At 35.2% G+C, this 15,876-nt stretch overlaps 1 protein-coding gene across 4 annotated transcripts in view; it reads left to right on the forward strand.

Annotated features, from left to right (window-relative positions):
- SAMD8 (sterile alpha motif domain containing 8) overlaps window positions 1–15,673 on the forward strand; it is a 51,882-nt gene extending 36,209 nt beyond the window's left edge. For all 4 annotated transcript variants that reach the window (XM_025917981.2, XM_086680057.1, XM_086680059.1 and 1 more), the window contains 4 exons: window positions 4,246–4,341; window positions 6,600–6,717; window positions 10,750–10,900; window positions 11,075–15,673. In XM_025917981.2, coding sequence (XP_025773766.1) covers window positions 4,246–4,341; window positions 6,600–6,717; window positions 10,750–10,900; window positions 11,075–11,379 — 670 coding nt within the window. In that variant the 3' untranslated portion in view covers window positions 11,380–15,673. The remainder of the gene's footprint in view (window positions 1–4,245; window positions 4,342–6,599; window positions 6,718–10,749; window positions 10,901–11,074) is intronic.
- Window positions 15,674–15,876: the final 203 nt, after the last annotated feature.

Consider the following 15,876-nt stretch of genomic DNA (forward strand, 5'->3'; position numbering starts at 1 on the left):
TGAAGTCAGAAGCCCAACCAACTGAGCAACCCAGGTGCCCCCTAAAATTTAGCTTCTTAAGAGACAGAACAAGTAACATAGAAAAGATTGGAAATCTAAATAGCATCAAATTCTTTGCAACAGTGGAAGCTAGAGGACAAGACCTTTAACTTTCTGAGACAAAATAACATCTAACTTAGAATTCTCAGTCCAAGCAAACTACCAATTAGTTATAAGGTTAGACCGAAGGATAGTTTTTAAATTTTTTTAAAATTTAAATTCAAGTTAGTTAACATATAGTGTAGTATTGGTTTCAGAGTAGAATTTAGTGATTCATCACTTACATGTAACACCCAGTGCTGATCCCAACAAGTGCCCTCCTAATTAATGAGCATCACCCATTTAGCCCATCCCCCCACCTACTCCCCTCCAGCAACCCTCACTTTGTTCTCTGTAAAGAGTCTCTTATGCTTTGCCTCCCTGTTTTTATCTTATTTTCCCTTTCTTCCCCAATGTTCATCTGTTTTGTTTCTTAAATTCCACATGAGTGAAATCATGCTATTTGTCTTTCTCTGAGCTATTTGGTTTAGTATAATATACTCTAGTTCCATCCACATTGTTGCAAATGGCAAGATTTCATTCTTTTTGGTCACCGAGTAATATTCCATCACACACACACACACACAGACACACCACATCATTATCCATTCATCAGTCAGTGGACATTTGGGCTCTTTCCATAATTTGACTATTGATAGCGCTGCTGTAAACATTGGGGTGCATATGCCCCTTTGAATTAGCATTTTTGTATCCTTTGGAAATACCTAGTAGTGCAATTGCTGATAGACCCAAGGATATTTTTAAGTTTTCAAGTCTCAAAATATTTACTTTCCAATCCCACAGCTACTAGAATTACTAAAATGAAAAAAATTGATGATAACGCCTGATGAGGATTCAGAGGAACTGATAATCTCATACATTGCTGGTAGAGATGCAAAATGACAGAACTGCTTTGAAAACAGCTTGATAGTTGTGGTGTTTTTTTTAATAATTTGTTTTTTATTTTAGAGAATGCAAACAGGGAGAGGAGCAAAAGAGGGAGAGAGAGAGAGGGAGAGTATCCTAAGCAGGCTCCATGCTCAGCATGGAACCTGACACAGGGCTTGATCCCATGACCTTGGGATCATGACCTGAGCTGAAATCAAGAGTCAGACACTAAACCGACTGAGCCACCTAGGCGCCCCCTGTTTGATAGTTTCTTAAAAAGTTAAACATATCCTGGGGCGCCTGGGTGGCGCAGTCGGTTAAGCGTCCGACTTCAGCCAGGTCACGATCTCGCGGTCCGGGAGTTCGAGCCCCGCGTCAGGCTCTGGGCTGATGGTTCGGAGCCTGGAGCCTGTTTCCGATTCTGTGTCTCCCTCTCTCTCTGCCCCTCCCCCGTTCACGCTCTGTCTCTCTCTGTCCCAAAAAAATAAATAAACGTTGAAAAAAAAAAAAAAATTGAAAAAAAAAAGTTAAACATATCCTTAACATAACCCTTAACAGTTTCACTTCTAAGTATTTACCTAAGAGAAATGAAAACATATATCCATGCAAAGACTTGTATGTGGTCTTTATTCAAAACCACCCAAAACTGAATATATCCAAATATCCATTACATATCCGAAATACCCATCAACCAGTGAATGGAAAGGAAATTGTAGATAAAGAAAGGGTAAAGAATTATACATGCAGTATATATGGGTAGATCTGAAATATACTAAGTGAAAATAGGCAGATACAAAAGGTATCTAGATAAATACTGTGTGATTCCATTTATATGCCATTCTGAGAAAGGCAAACCTATATAGGACAGAAATCAGTTGACTTGTTGCCCCAGAGCTAGAAGTGAGAGAGGGTGTTGACTACAGAGGGGCACAAGGGAACTTTTTGGAGTAATGAAAATATTCTATATCTTTATAGTGGCGGTGGTTACATGACTGACAAATACGTTTGTCAACCTCATTGAACTAACTACACAGCTAAAAGGGATGAATTTTTTGGGTTGTAAATTAAACCTCAATAAATCTAACATTAAAAACAAGTTTGTCCTTCAGCCTGTCTTTCTCAGAAAACGAATGGAGGAAACAATCAAAACTAAAGAGTAAACTGAAAAAGACGAGTACTTGGATTCAGGAAACAAAGAATCTAATATAGAAAAGAGGAGTTTACAAGGTGAAAGTCGAGTTTTACTTCAAAAAAAGAGCCATACGGGCAGACTAGAAAATGCAACCGTACTGTGTGATTCCATTTATATGCCATTCTGGGAAAGGCAAACCTTGGGATCATGACCAAACCTACTAAATTTGAAAAAAAAAAAAAAAAAAAAAGAAGAGCTCTAAGAGAGATTTCCCCAAAAGGAAAAATTGAATTGGTAGAATAGTTTGAAGCTGAATTGATGATAGGCACATAAGAAACAGAGCAAACTAAAAAGAAAAGAAAAGAAAGAAAGATTTTTTAGCTCTAGAGAATTATAAGAATTTCTACAAGAAAGGGATTTAATTATTGTTCTCTACTGACTCAGCTGCAAATGGTATTTAGAAACTTAAGTAAAAGCCAAAAATTATTTTTTAAAAAATTGTGAAACTGTAGAGAATAGGGGAGAGAAAATGGACTGTGGGAGCTAAGAGATATAATGCTAAATGAAACACAAGAGTGAAAGTGATTGCCTCTGGGAAGCAAGAATTAGGTAGAGGGTGGGGCAGAAATGTATTTTCATCCTAAACATTGTAAAATTGTTTTATATATATATATATATATATATATATATATATATATATATAAAACAATTTTATATATATATATACACACACATACACACACACACATATATACATACACACATATATACATATGTATTATTTTTAAATGTTCATTTAAAAATTTATACAGTTAAAAGTCTTTTAAAGGAATTTTTCTTTTATTTAAAAATTTCTGATATGTGATAACCTTTTCCCCTAGTAATGCGAGATAAATAAGGCAGCAATAGATTAAAAATACGTAAGAGGAATCTTTTGAGGTAATAAATGACAAGTCCCTGACTAAAGATGATGTATTCTCTTCACTTTGAATAAGGTTTGGTTGGATAAAACTATTAATACCTTTCTTTCAGGTTTCATGTTTTATTTTTAAAGATACGTTTATTTCCTTAGTTATAAAATTAATACATTGTACAAAAAATTTTAGTGGAAATGTACAAAGAATAAAAATAAGACAATCAGGGGTGCCTGGGTGGCTTAGTTGGTTAAGCGCCTGACTCGATTTCAGTTCAGGTCATGATCTCACAATTTGTGAGTTCAAGCCCTGCATCAGGCTCCATGCTGGCAGTGTTGAGTCTGCTTGGGATTTTATGTCTCTCTCCCTCTCCCTCTCTCCCCACCCTACCCCCTACCCCGCTGTAGCTCATGCTCTCTGAATCTCTCAAAGTAAATAAATGGAAAAAAAAAAAAAAAGATGATCACCTGGAGATGATATATTTGCACTAATTCATTTCCACCTTTACCTCCTTTCCCCCTCTGTCTTCTCTTTCTCCTCCTTCACTCTTTTTATTTATTTATTTTTTAAGATTGTAAGTAATCTCTATACCCAACATGGGGATCAAACTTAAACCTCAAGATCAAGAGTCACATGCTCTACTAACTGAGCCAGCCAGGTGCCCCTTTCTCTTTCTTTTTAAATTAGGAAATGTGACATGTATTTTACTAGTGAATAACCACAGGAGCTGTGGATTTCGTGAGGAAAGAGGGGTCAATGGAAACAATAGAAGAAAACAAGGATATAAAACAAAGGAGGGCAGAAAAAGGAGTAAAAACAATTTACTGCCTCTAAAACAAAACCAAATTAAAAAATAAAAATTGCTATAGGGAGAAAAGAGTCAAGTTCAAGCCCCAATTGTCTGGATTCTGCAGTTAGCACATCATGCAGGAGGTGAACCCTTTCCCATTGATTTTTGTGGGCAGTTTCGTATCCAGGTCTACCATTCTACGGGGGGGAGGAAAAGGATTGTCACCTCTTCACAGAGAACCATTAATTGGGAATCAAAACCAGCAAAGAAGTTTTGATAAATGAGATATTTGATGAAACAGATCTTTCCCCCAGGTTCTTTAAATATCCTCTCCTGAAAGAGGTAAAAGTTATAGAAATAAATTTTGAAGAGTATCATGTTGCAAAAGGTGTCACATACATGCACTTCTTGTCAGTATGAAATGTAATTTTTTTCTCTTTCAGTGTTCCTAGAATCCCATGGGCCTTTGCCATGACAGAAGTATGTGGCATGATTTTGTGCTATATTTGGCTCCTGGTTCTTCTTCTCCACAAACACAGGTACCTCAGTTATTCCATTAAAAGACAAAATGTTTTTACTGTCTTGGATAAAGTTCATCAAACCTTGTTTCTCCCTTTGTAGTTTCCTTGTTAATTTCCTTTAGCCATTATGGAAAATGTTTTGGGTTTGATCAACAAGAAAGTCACCGTGAGGTAATACCTCCATATTTAGTTACATTCTGAATGTATTCTGAACACAAAGATCAGAGTTGGCAATGTTCGGCCGTTAGCCAATCGCTAACAGTCTAGCTTTAACTTTCTTTGGAAACAAACCGGAAATATCACTTTTTGTGGAAGGATAGAAACTCCTCCAAACTTGTCCAAAGATGGTCTTTGGACAAGGATAGTGCTTGAATGGAAGACATTGTTCTCTGCTTGCAGGAGGCTCATTAGAAAAGGGATTGTTTTGCACACCATGCACATCTGTCTAGCCAGTGTGGTTTGCTTAAGATGGTGTAGGAAATTGATGAATAGAGAAAGTGCTTCTTTGGCACTTCCACTAAGAAATATAAAGGAAAAAAATTTTTTTATTAAAAAAAAAAGTATAAGGGAGGCTTCTTTCCTACTTTAGTGAGAGGAAATTATTTAAGTAAAAAGGCATAGTGAAGAAAAATTTTAAAGAACTCTAAAGTTTGTGGATCTGCTATCTGTTGTCTTTGGACACTGATGAGAAATAGGGACAGTTTCTTGAATTTTTGATCGGTTCTCCTCACCAGGAAGTGCTTGAGGTACACTGCTGATGGGCTTCAGTTCCTAAGCAGCAGTTATTGCATCGCTTTGAAGGTGAAAAGAAAGGTTGATGATTGCTATTGTTGTCACACTCTCAGGCTGTATTGTGCTTCATTCTTTCCCATTTTCCAGCAATATTTTTAACTCTGAATTGCTTAAAACCAGAGGTGATTTAAGAACATGTATATCACTGGTGCTCTCTGATTTAACTTTGACTCACAAGACCCAGTGAATTTGAATTTCTCCACTCTTCAAAACAGGAAACTGTGGTAGGTTTAGCAAAGCATAGCAGTGGCCAGTTAAATGCAAGTTTTGATGTTTAATTTGTCAAAGAAAGTGTTTCTCAAAATGTGGTCTTTGCACTACTTTCATTAGACTCACCAGGCTTCTTGTTAAGATGTAGATGCCTAAGCTCCATCCCAGGTGTACACACTAAAATTTGAGATGTCTTAACCTGTGTTCAGTGCTTTTTTGAGGGTGGGAAGAGCATTTCAAAAACGTGTAAAGCATAATTCCTGTTTTTAAGAATCTTATAGTCTGTTTTGGTTTAAGGCATTTAAAAAAATAATATGACAGTACAAGTGATATTACAGTGCAGTTCAAAATTTTAAGTTTACTTAATATAAAACTTGGTATTAAAAAAAACAGTATTTAAAAAAATTTTTTATGTTTATTTTTGAGAGAGACAGAGCACAAGTGGGGGACAGGCAGAGAGAGAGGGAGCCACAGATCTGAAGCAGGCTTTAGGCTCTGAGCTGTCAGCACAGAGCCGGAGGCGGGGCTTGAACTCATGAACTATGAGATCATGACCTGAGCCAAAATCAGACACTTAACCAGTGTTAAGTGTTAAGTGTTAAGTGTTAAGTGTTAAGCCACCCAGGCACCCCAAAAGACTTACTATTTTATACCTTACGTTTAACTTAGGAGAAGTTAGAGAATGTTTCTTAGATAGCTACTATCGGTAACCAATTTACGGTGTTATTAATCAGCAAAAAATTCCCCAGAATCATGTGTTTAGTTTTACCTCTCATAAAATAAATAATTTATGAGCGATAGTTGAATAACAGGGCTAACATTAAGCTAAGAATCAGGCTAGGTACTAGTCTTACTTCTTTCTCACTAGCTCCTTTACCTTCTCTTAGCCATATTTTCTTATCAATGAAATGATGCTCTTAGGTCTGCAGTGTCTAACATGGCAGGTACTAGCCACATCTGGCTATTTAAATTAATGAAAATGAAATAAAATTAAAATTCAGTTCCTTGGTTGTACTAGTCACATTTCAAGTACTCAGGAGCCACATGTAGATACCTTATTAGTGCGGTTATAGAGCATTTCCATCATTGCGGAAAGTTCTATTAGACAATGATGCTTTAGATTGAAGAATTCTCTAAAATTTCTGTCCTCTTCAAAGAGTCTAGTTCTAGTGGTTTTCCTGTCTGTTCTTCCTTTAAGTAAACACTTGATGCCTGGAGTTTTTTGGTTTGCTTTCTTCTGATCTTTCTCTCTTTTTTGGTCACTCTGTTCACAGGTCAATACTTCTTCGAAGGCTCTGTAGTCTGATGGGTACTGTGTTCTTGCTTCGCTGCTTTACCATGTTTGTGACCTCCCTCTCCGTGCCAGGACAGCACCTGCAGTGTACTGGAAAGGTAGCCTGCTACCTCTTCATCATTCTTTCCTTTTGTTCTTGGTGGGTTGATGGCACCATATATGTAATAGGGCTAAGATTTTGCTTTTAATAGTAAAATGTGCTTTTAAGTATTTTCAATATCTGTAAGAAATCTCTATAGATTTCTAGATCTATAGATCTCTATAGATTTCTAGAAATAATTTGGTAGTAATCTTAAGCCAAAATCTACCTCCCTGTTACATCAGTCCATTGAAACTGGTTCTGTGCCGTGAAGCTATAGAAAGCAAGTTCCTTTTGGGGCACCTGGGTGGCTCAGTCGGTTGAGTGTCCGACTTTGGCTCAAGTCATGATCTCACTGCTCGTGGGTTCAAGCCCCACATTGAGCTCTGTGCTGACAGCTCAGAGCCTGGGGCCTGCTTTGGATTCTGTGTCTCCCTCTCTCTTTGCCCCTCCTCCCCTGCTCGTACTCTCTCTCTCTTTCTCTCAAAAATAAACAAACACAGAAAGAAAAGAAAACAAGTTTCTTTCAATTGTCATTTTCCCTTTCCCAGTATACTGAACATCGTTAGTTCCTCATACGACATGACTCTGGTCCCTTCAGTGTCCTCATCACTCCTTTTTTAAAAGTTTTGCAGTTTGACCATATTCCATTTAAAGCATTCTAAACTCTATTCTAAACTTTACTCTTTCCTGGGATATACTATACTAAATAATGGCTGATTTATTGTTTTTGTTTTAAACTTTGTAGCTTGTTTTGCTATATTGTAGACATATCTTCTCTTTTGATTAAATTGAGAGAGGAGAGATTATGCAGATGGGAACAACAACAAAACCCAGATAACAAAAAATTTTAAAAACCTGAAAACCACCTATACTATACAAAATTGGCCTTTGAGACTCATTAAATTTGGACAAAAGAATTTATTATCCTACTATTATAAACTTCCATGCTTTAGTTATGTATTCCCTAATATTCAAATGTATGTGTTAACAGCTTTGTTGTTATTTTAATATTCTTTGTAAAGTGTAAAACATAATTGTCAGGTCTTCTATTGCAATGTAAATAGCTGAAATGCCAGCAAAGGAAGATTAAGCAGCCAAAGGAGATCAAGAACTAAAAATACAGCCCTGAGCTGAAGGGTAACAAAACTTTCTCTAGGTATTAGGACACTGACCAGTAAGCAAGGGGGAAAGGTTAATATGACCCTTAGGATTTCGTGTAAAGGAAATATTTTATTTTTCTGAAAATATATAAATTGAAAAGTGAAAGCTCACATGGAGCTCAATTGGTTAAAAAGACTTCAGCTCAGGTTATGATCTCACGATTCATGAGTTAAAGCCCTGCAAATCGCGCTCGCGCTCTCTCTCTCTCTCTCTCTCTCAAAAATAAACATTAAAAAAAAAAAAGTAAAAGCTCACATAATTTCCTCTTTCACCCATCCCATAAATAATACTATTAACAGTTGGGTATATAGCCACATAGACTATTTTTAAGCATGCTTACACATTCACATAAGTTTATATAATAGATACTTTCTAAATAAAAGATGAGATTATATTGCAGATATTGTTCTTTTAACTTATGTTTTATTTAATGTTAATTACTTTTTTCTAAAGAAATGCATATGGTTATACCTCATTTTTTTAATAGCTGCAGTGTCCCATTATATGATTTACCAGTTTCCAAATGATACACATTTATGTTGTTTCCAAATCTTACTCTTTATAAACAGTGCCTTTGTAAAAATCCTGGTGCATTTATGTATTTTCACTTATTTAAACATCTACTTAAGATAAATTCCTGGAAGTGGAATTATGACTTCAAAGAACATGAACATTAAAAATAGTGATGATATTGCTCAAATGTTTACCAGAAAAGACAAATTTTTCACTACTACCTACACTGTATGCATATCAGTTTTCCCACTCTCATGCCAGCACTACTTATTATCAATTTTTAGAGTCATTGTCATTCTGATTAATGAAAGATAATGATATGAGACTTCTACGGTCTTATGTTTTCTATTTAAATCTTTACTCTTCTGAATTTGTTTCTGTACATGGTGTGAAATAGGGATAGAACAATTTCCCCCAAATAGTATGGTAATTGATTAGAAGAGATTTTTAAAAAGAAATATATAAGCTTATTACACTGAAAAGAGAATTTCCTGTAGCTGAGGGATTTAATTGTTGGGTCAGCCACTAAAGAGAATGATATATGTACATAGCGCTACAACATGTACTACAAAAATAAATTAGGTACCATTCCTCTATAGTATGGATAACCCTTTTTCTGTCTCTAATGACTGTTTTTCATTATCAGTTAGTTATATGTGGACATTTCTATTCAAATTTGCCCTAAATACTGTTAATTGCTTTAAATTATAATATAACCTACTTATTGACCTGTATTATTTGTTGCAGTTGTTAAAAATAGAAGGTTAAGGTGATAGTAACTAGCAGTCAAGTCCCTTACAGTGAACTCCATAGGGCATTTTCATTGAAATAAAGTAATTGCTTGAAATCTCATTCCCAGAAGTAGGAGGTTTAGGGACAGAACCAAGAACCTGCCTGTTTTTGAAACGTAGCAATGGACCCACCCTAAGGAAAGAACTACTTAAAGCAGATTTTTGTACCTTGTCTTATCAAGGCATCTTAGTCTGTTATGTTTTAATTTTTATTTTTCTGGAAGAATATTTGGGATATTTAAAATTGGAAGGGATAGGGAGACTTGAGTAACTGAGAAATGATTGCTTTCTTTTGACTGGCATCATTTTTTTCCTGTCCCTGGCTGAGATACATTTTCCTAGCAGTCTCTGTGCTTCATTGCCTAATTTCTTATTCTTACAAGAGTACTATCTCCAACGCTGTTCTTCTTAGAGGGCTTAGAGGAACCAAACCATGTGTATTTTAGTAACTTCTCTTTCCTTTTGTCTAATAATAAATTCCTCTTCTTGTCCTGCCCTGCTTTTTTTTTTTTTTTTTTTAAATCTAACTGGCTTTATTAAATGATTGATGAATTGGGCAGCACCCCATCTAGCAAGGAGAGTGGAATTCTAAGACTTAGGACTTTAGAATTGGTCTTCCTGGATTCACATGTGAACAAAGATTCACATCCTTGTTGTGTTACTTACTAACTGTGTGACCTCTCTAAGCCAGTTTCCTCATCTGCACAATTGAATCATTTCATAGGATTGTTGTGGAAATTAAATACAGTAACACATAAGGCACTTAGCAGTATACCTTACACATAGTAAATGCACACTAAATTCTAGCAATTTTTTGTACTGTTATTATGTGTTAAATGCCTTTAAAAAAAAGTGACCTTTACTCAAACTCTTCCTCAAAATGGATTGCTTTTTTAAGCTTATGTGTGGGAGTTGGGATTAGATTTGGCTTTAAATAACAGGAAATTCAAGGTGGCATGGTTTAATAAACAAACGGTTTATTCTCTCTCATAAGAGAAATCTGAAAGTAGGTCATGTGTAATTGTATGGACTTAATTAACCACAACTCATGATTCTTCTGTCTTTCTGCTCTCCTGTATAGTTGTTGTCTCCTTCCTTTATAATTAGCCTTCCCAGAAATCTTTTACAATTCCACTTACATCTTATTTGTATAAAACTTAGTCACATAACCACACCAAGCCTGTAAGGGAGGATAGGAAATGCAGTGTTTGAAATTCTGTTACCAGTTAAGAAGGGGAAAATGAATAGACATTGAATGGTAGCCATTGTCACTGTCATAGCCTCTTTCTTGTTGACAAGAACAGCCAGCAAATACTACTGTATTATTGGATTAAAACTTGGAAACATTTTGTGTAATAGTGACCTTTTCACTGTAAAGGAACTTCTAGTAGAGAAATTTGAATTACATTGATTTCATGTAATTACCAGAATATTTCTGACCACTCTTTCTTGATGTCTGGAATTAGACTGGGAGTCTGGTTGCTTTCGTTTAGATCTTATTTCTAAGTCACTCAGCATTTGAATTTCAATGGGAGTAGATGTTCAGAAGCTCCTACCTCTCTAATCTGTAGCTTTCTTTATAGGTATATGGCAGTGTATGGGAGAAACTGCGCCGGGCCTTTGCCATTTGGAGTGGCTTTGGTATGACCCTAACTGGTGTTCACACTTGCGGAGATTACATGTTCAGTGGTCACACAGTCGTCCTAACTATGCTGAATTTCTTTGTCACTGAATGTAAGTATCTCTTTAATGCTTCCATGCATATTAGATAACTGGCTGCAGAGGAGGCTGTGGGAAGGCTGTCAAGTTCTGTGAAGAATGAAAGGAACAGACTGATCTAAGAAACACATGACTTAGGAGCACTGGAAGGAATGTGGTTTTGAAACGATGTTTCTGTCCTTTTCCCAGATACACCAAGAAGCTGGAATTTCTTGCACACTTTATCCTGGGTTCTCAACCTCTTTGGAATCTTCTTCATTTTGGCTGCCCATGAACATTATTCCATTGATGTGTTTATTGCCTTTTATATCACGACAAGACTCTTTTTGTACTACCATACTCTAGCCAATACCAGAGCATATCAGCAGAGTAGGAGAGCAAGAATTTGGTTTCCCATGTTTTCTTTTTTTGAATGCAATGTTAATGGTACAGTACCTAATGAATATTGTTGGCCATTTTCAAAACCAGCAATAATGAAAAGATTAATTGGATAAAGACTACCTTTGTAATGGGTTCTTGATTAAATATATAGTAGTTGTCGAAAGTGAGTAACTTTGCTTTCTCCCCCTAGGTTGTTCCTGGATGCCTTGCTTTTGGGCTTATATGTTGACAAAGTAAAGTTCATATTCTGAGCAAGGCTATGATTATAGAAATCAAGAACAATCAAGAGTCCTTACATATCTGTTTGAATAGGAAGCTTAAGTTTAAGTAGATGTTTCCTGACCCTTCTTTTTCAACAAACTTAATGTTGTGATTGAAGTCAGATTGTTACCTTTACCTGTTGAGTACTGGCTTGTTGAACTTAAGCAATTTGCTGGTTGAAAGTGGTTTTGTTTGTTTGTTTGTTTGTTTGTTTGTAATTTCATTAGGACTCTAGTCAAGAAATAATTTTTTTTAAGCTCCTTAATATCTTCAAGGGAAAAACCCCTACCAAGTGAGCAGTATTTGTTCTTTGAACTGATCTCTGTATTCTTGAAAATTGCAACTCTACAAAGTAATCTGTATTACTAACAAATAATTTTTGCCTCCTGAACCATCTTTAAGAAAAGTATACTGAACATGCCAGGATGCCTGAAACAAGAAGAAAATGAAAGGGGCTATCCATGAGGTAACTGAGTAAAAATATGGTACTGGCATTTTTCACCAAAGATAAAACACAAGATGCAGTTCCTATTTTGTTCTGAGGGCTCAGTATGACCATCAGTCAGTATTTTTGAGGGATAAGTGGCTGCATCCATAAAAATCAAATTGGCTTAATTTTAGTGAGGTAGGTACCTGGAACAACTTTGTGCTGTAGTTGTTAGTTAGACTTATGACAACCCAATTTTATGCTATTTAATGATGTTATTTAATGAGTAAAATAGTGGAGTGTTTTACCAAATGTTAGATAAAGTTCTGATGTCTTTAAGTAGGGAGGTTTGCATGCAAAGAATATTTTTTCTATTTCTGAAAAGAAATGATAACAGGTTGCAGGCATTATACAATATTTGGTTTATTATTTGTCATTCTTGGCCATCAGAAGTAAACAGTCTCAAATATATTTGGATATAAAAAGGTTTTGTTGTTTTTCATTTTTAAATACAATTGTGTACATACATTCTTTCTATTTTGTCTTAATTTGGCAGTCAGGAAGTGATATAACTTAGTTACTGTTTACACTAGAAATTTAGTACCGTAAGTAATCTGACCCCTGTGATAACATTTGTCACTTTGCTTTTAATGATTTTAATAGTTATGACAGTAGAATGGTTATGGAATTGGAATTTGAGCCCCAACTGATTGAGCTTAGCCACTTGGAAAATTAAGTGTGTAGTTTTTACATTCCATTTTAAAACAAGGAGTTGGAAAAAGTGCTGACATATTGAGGTCTAAAATTAGGCCACTTAGCTGAAATCTGCTTGTCATGTGGGTGAAATATTTTATTTTTGCATTTTGAGTCCTATTCCCACCCCTGTATAAGGTACAGAGGAGCTTGAAGGGAGTGAGCAGGAAAGGAATATTATGCAAACAAGTTTCAGCCAGTGCTGAATTACCCCAATTTGAGTCTACTCTGAATATTATATCTTATTTCTCACCTGAGAAATGACACAAGGCAATTCAAATTTTATTATGATTTTAAAACTCACACTTTAGAATCTTCTATCTTAAATTGTTGATTGTTTTACATGCTAGGGACAAAAATGCCAACATTTCATGTAAGGAAACTGCATAATCATGAAAGGTGAAGGATGTTTCCTATGACTCTTGAGGTCAAATTATGTGTAACGAGCATTCTTTCCAAGTGACAGAGCAAGACTGTATTTTAGCTAGGGAGGGACTTAATGTTAGCTTTTGGAAAAATGTTTGAAGAAAAGCTGTGGCAACATTAATTCAAGAATGTTGGATAGCTACTTAATGATAAATTTCCTAACATCAGTCTTCTTTCCTTTATATGGATTCTATTCTAGAACAAAATAGAAAAAAAAAAAATTGTAACTAACTTTGCAGAGTGCCTAACAGCAGACTGCAATGAGGATTGTAAAATAAGTTTTCAGCCTTGCATTTATCATATCTGATTTGAGGAAAAGGTAAGCTAGATTTATAATTTATAACTAATACAAGGCAGTGTTTACATAAATTCATCATCTCCAAGTCTCTTTCTTGGAAAACTTGGACACAAAATTCTTTTCCATTTCTTTTTTTAATATGAAACCTATATTACAGTTGTGTTTTGTTTTGTTTTGTCCAGAAACTCTCCAGATTTTGTCTTTGTATTTTTTTTTTCTTGTTAAAATCTAAACCATTGGAAATGTGGTATTTATATTCACATTTTGGGTATGAATGTGGCTAGGTGGAGAAGCTACATGCCTTAGATCTATATATTTTTTTGCCCTGTCTTCAGTTGCAGGCTTGTGAAAGCTTATAAAATACTGAAAGTTCAGTATAGAAGGAACCAAGAAGGTTTTGGTTTGGGGAATGCAAACTGGAGGTTATATTGAAAGTCCTCAATGCATTTCTCTATGTTCCTGAGGACAGTGTAGCCTTTTTTGTCTTTTTTTCTTTTTTTAAGTCTATGCAGGACATTGTTAACTGAAGGGTGATTGAAGTTAGTAGAGAGTAGGAGATTTTGAAGAAGGCACATTTATTGTTATTACTGAATAATTTGGGAGAAACCTTTTTTGGCTTTGCTGCAAAATTCTCAAATGCCTATCCTTTCCATAACTCTCTGTGGTCAGAATTGCTGGGGTAAAAATACAGCTTCCATATCTGATTAAGTATTTTTTTCGTAATCAGAAAGCAATGAAGGTAATCTTAGAACCAGTCAGCTGAAGAAATGTGGACTGTTCACAACAAAACACCTGTTGACTAAAAGACCTGCTGATTGTGTAATGATTTACACACACCACAAGTGGCTCTTTCTTACCCTGTACCTGCCTGAGTGTTGTTACTTAGAATTTCAAAAATCTTACAATTTGTAAATGGAAACTGAGGAGCCAAATCCTTTTATAGCTTATATGAAAGTCTCTTTTAGAGACATCTGTTTGGAAAGTGTTATTTATATTTCAAAGTCATATTCATAACACTAACCTGCTTTCAGTGTATTCAGCAAAAGGCAATTTCATCATTAGTTTTATAGTAAACATTTTTTAAGGATTCATGTTCTAAAATGCTTGAGAACGTTAACCATATTCTTGTTTTAAACTCTGTGATCTAATAAATTTACTTCTTTGATAGTCTTTGTAGACCTAAGTTATCCCTTAAAAAAAGTAATTATAGTAATAGTCATGTGTCAGTTCTTTAAGGTATTCAGGCATTTGAGACAAGAAAGTTCTCTTTTAGAATAGTCCAATAGCTTTCTTAAGCAGGATTGGTTTCATTTAGATAGTTTCAAAGCCAACAAAGCATGTCAGTTTTAATGCCATCTTTACTTGGTGGTTAAGATGGTGTGCACTTGTAAAAGTGTAGCCTGAATTACCCCCTTACCTCTGTAGAGGTGACTTGTTAGTAACATCAAAAGTCAGACTGCTTCACATGACAAGTGAGAAAGGAAAGAGGTTGAGGATTTCTCCCTCTCTGTGTTTGAGAAGCTCTGAATGACTGAAATTACGATGAAAGGTTTTGGGTCTCCCCTCTCACCTACCCCTCACACTCAGTGAATGCCACCAATTTCAAGTAACTTAAATGTGGCCTATTATTTTGCATCAAGTTCAATAAAAATATCTATGAAATCTATAAGCCATAATTCAGCTACTGGTAAGGTTGGTTTTTAGAATATGTTTTACCCTAAATTAGCCAATGGACTTTTTATTCAGTGTACTCCATGTTTAAGCATAAGGATGTTTTGTGCCTGATGTGGAGGGAGAAGGAATACTATGATAATTTTGTTGTTATTTCAGGTCTGTTTCAGTATAAACTACTGGCTTATTAGTTAGTCATCTTAAAAATGCTTAATTTTAATAATTTTTTTTGAGAGAATCTATGGATTATTAGGACAATTGAAGTATTCCTGATATGGAACAAAGGAAGTGGAAACTGGTACTGAGCGGGGGAAGCAAAATGAGTTTGCTAAACTAAAGTGGGCATGTTTTGTTTTAAGAACACTACCTAAATGTCACTCTATCCACAGAGAAACTAGTATTACTTGAAGATGTGAACGTTCCTGTGGTAGCCATACCTTGAAGCACAGTATTGTATATAAGTAAATATCTTGATTCTAAATTAAATCCAGATTTAACTAATATATATTATTTTATATCTTTGTTGTATTAAAATGTTTAAAAACACTAAAAATAAAACATTTGAAAGTTGGATTGCAGTCATTTCTTTGAGTGTCTTGCATTCCTAATGCAGATGGTCTATTTTTTATACAGTAAGTTTTTATTTTTGTGAATGATTGGGCCCAGCAACTTTAAATCTTAATATGGTATCTAGTCCCGGGCATTTACTGATTCCTAATTGTCTTTTAGATAAGCCATTTGCTCTTTCCCCTTTCTTTTGTGTAAACTAGAGAA

The sequence above is a fragment of the Puma concolor genome, chromosome D2, assembly GCF_028749965.1.
Source record: "Puma concolor isolate L17-30 chromosome D2, mPumCon1.1.hap2, whole genome shotgun sequence".
Lineage (NCBI taxonomy): Eukaryota > Metazoa > Chordata > Mammalia > Carnivora > Felidae > Puma > Puma concolor.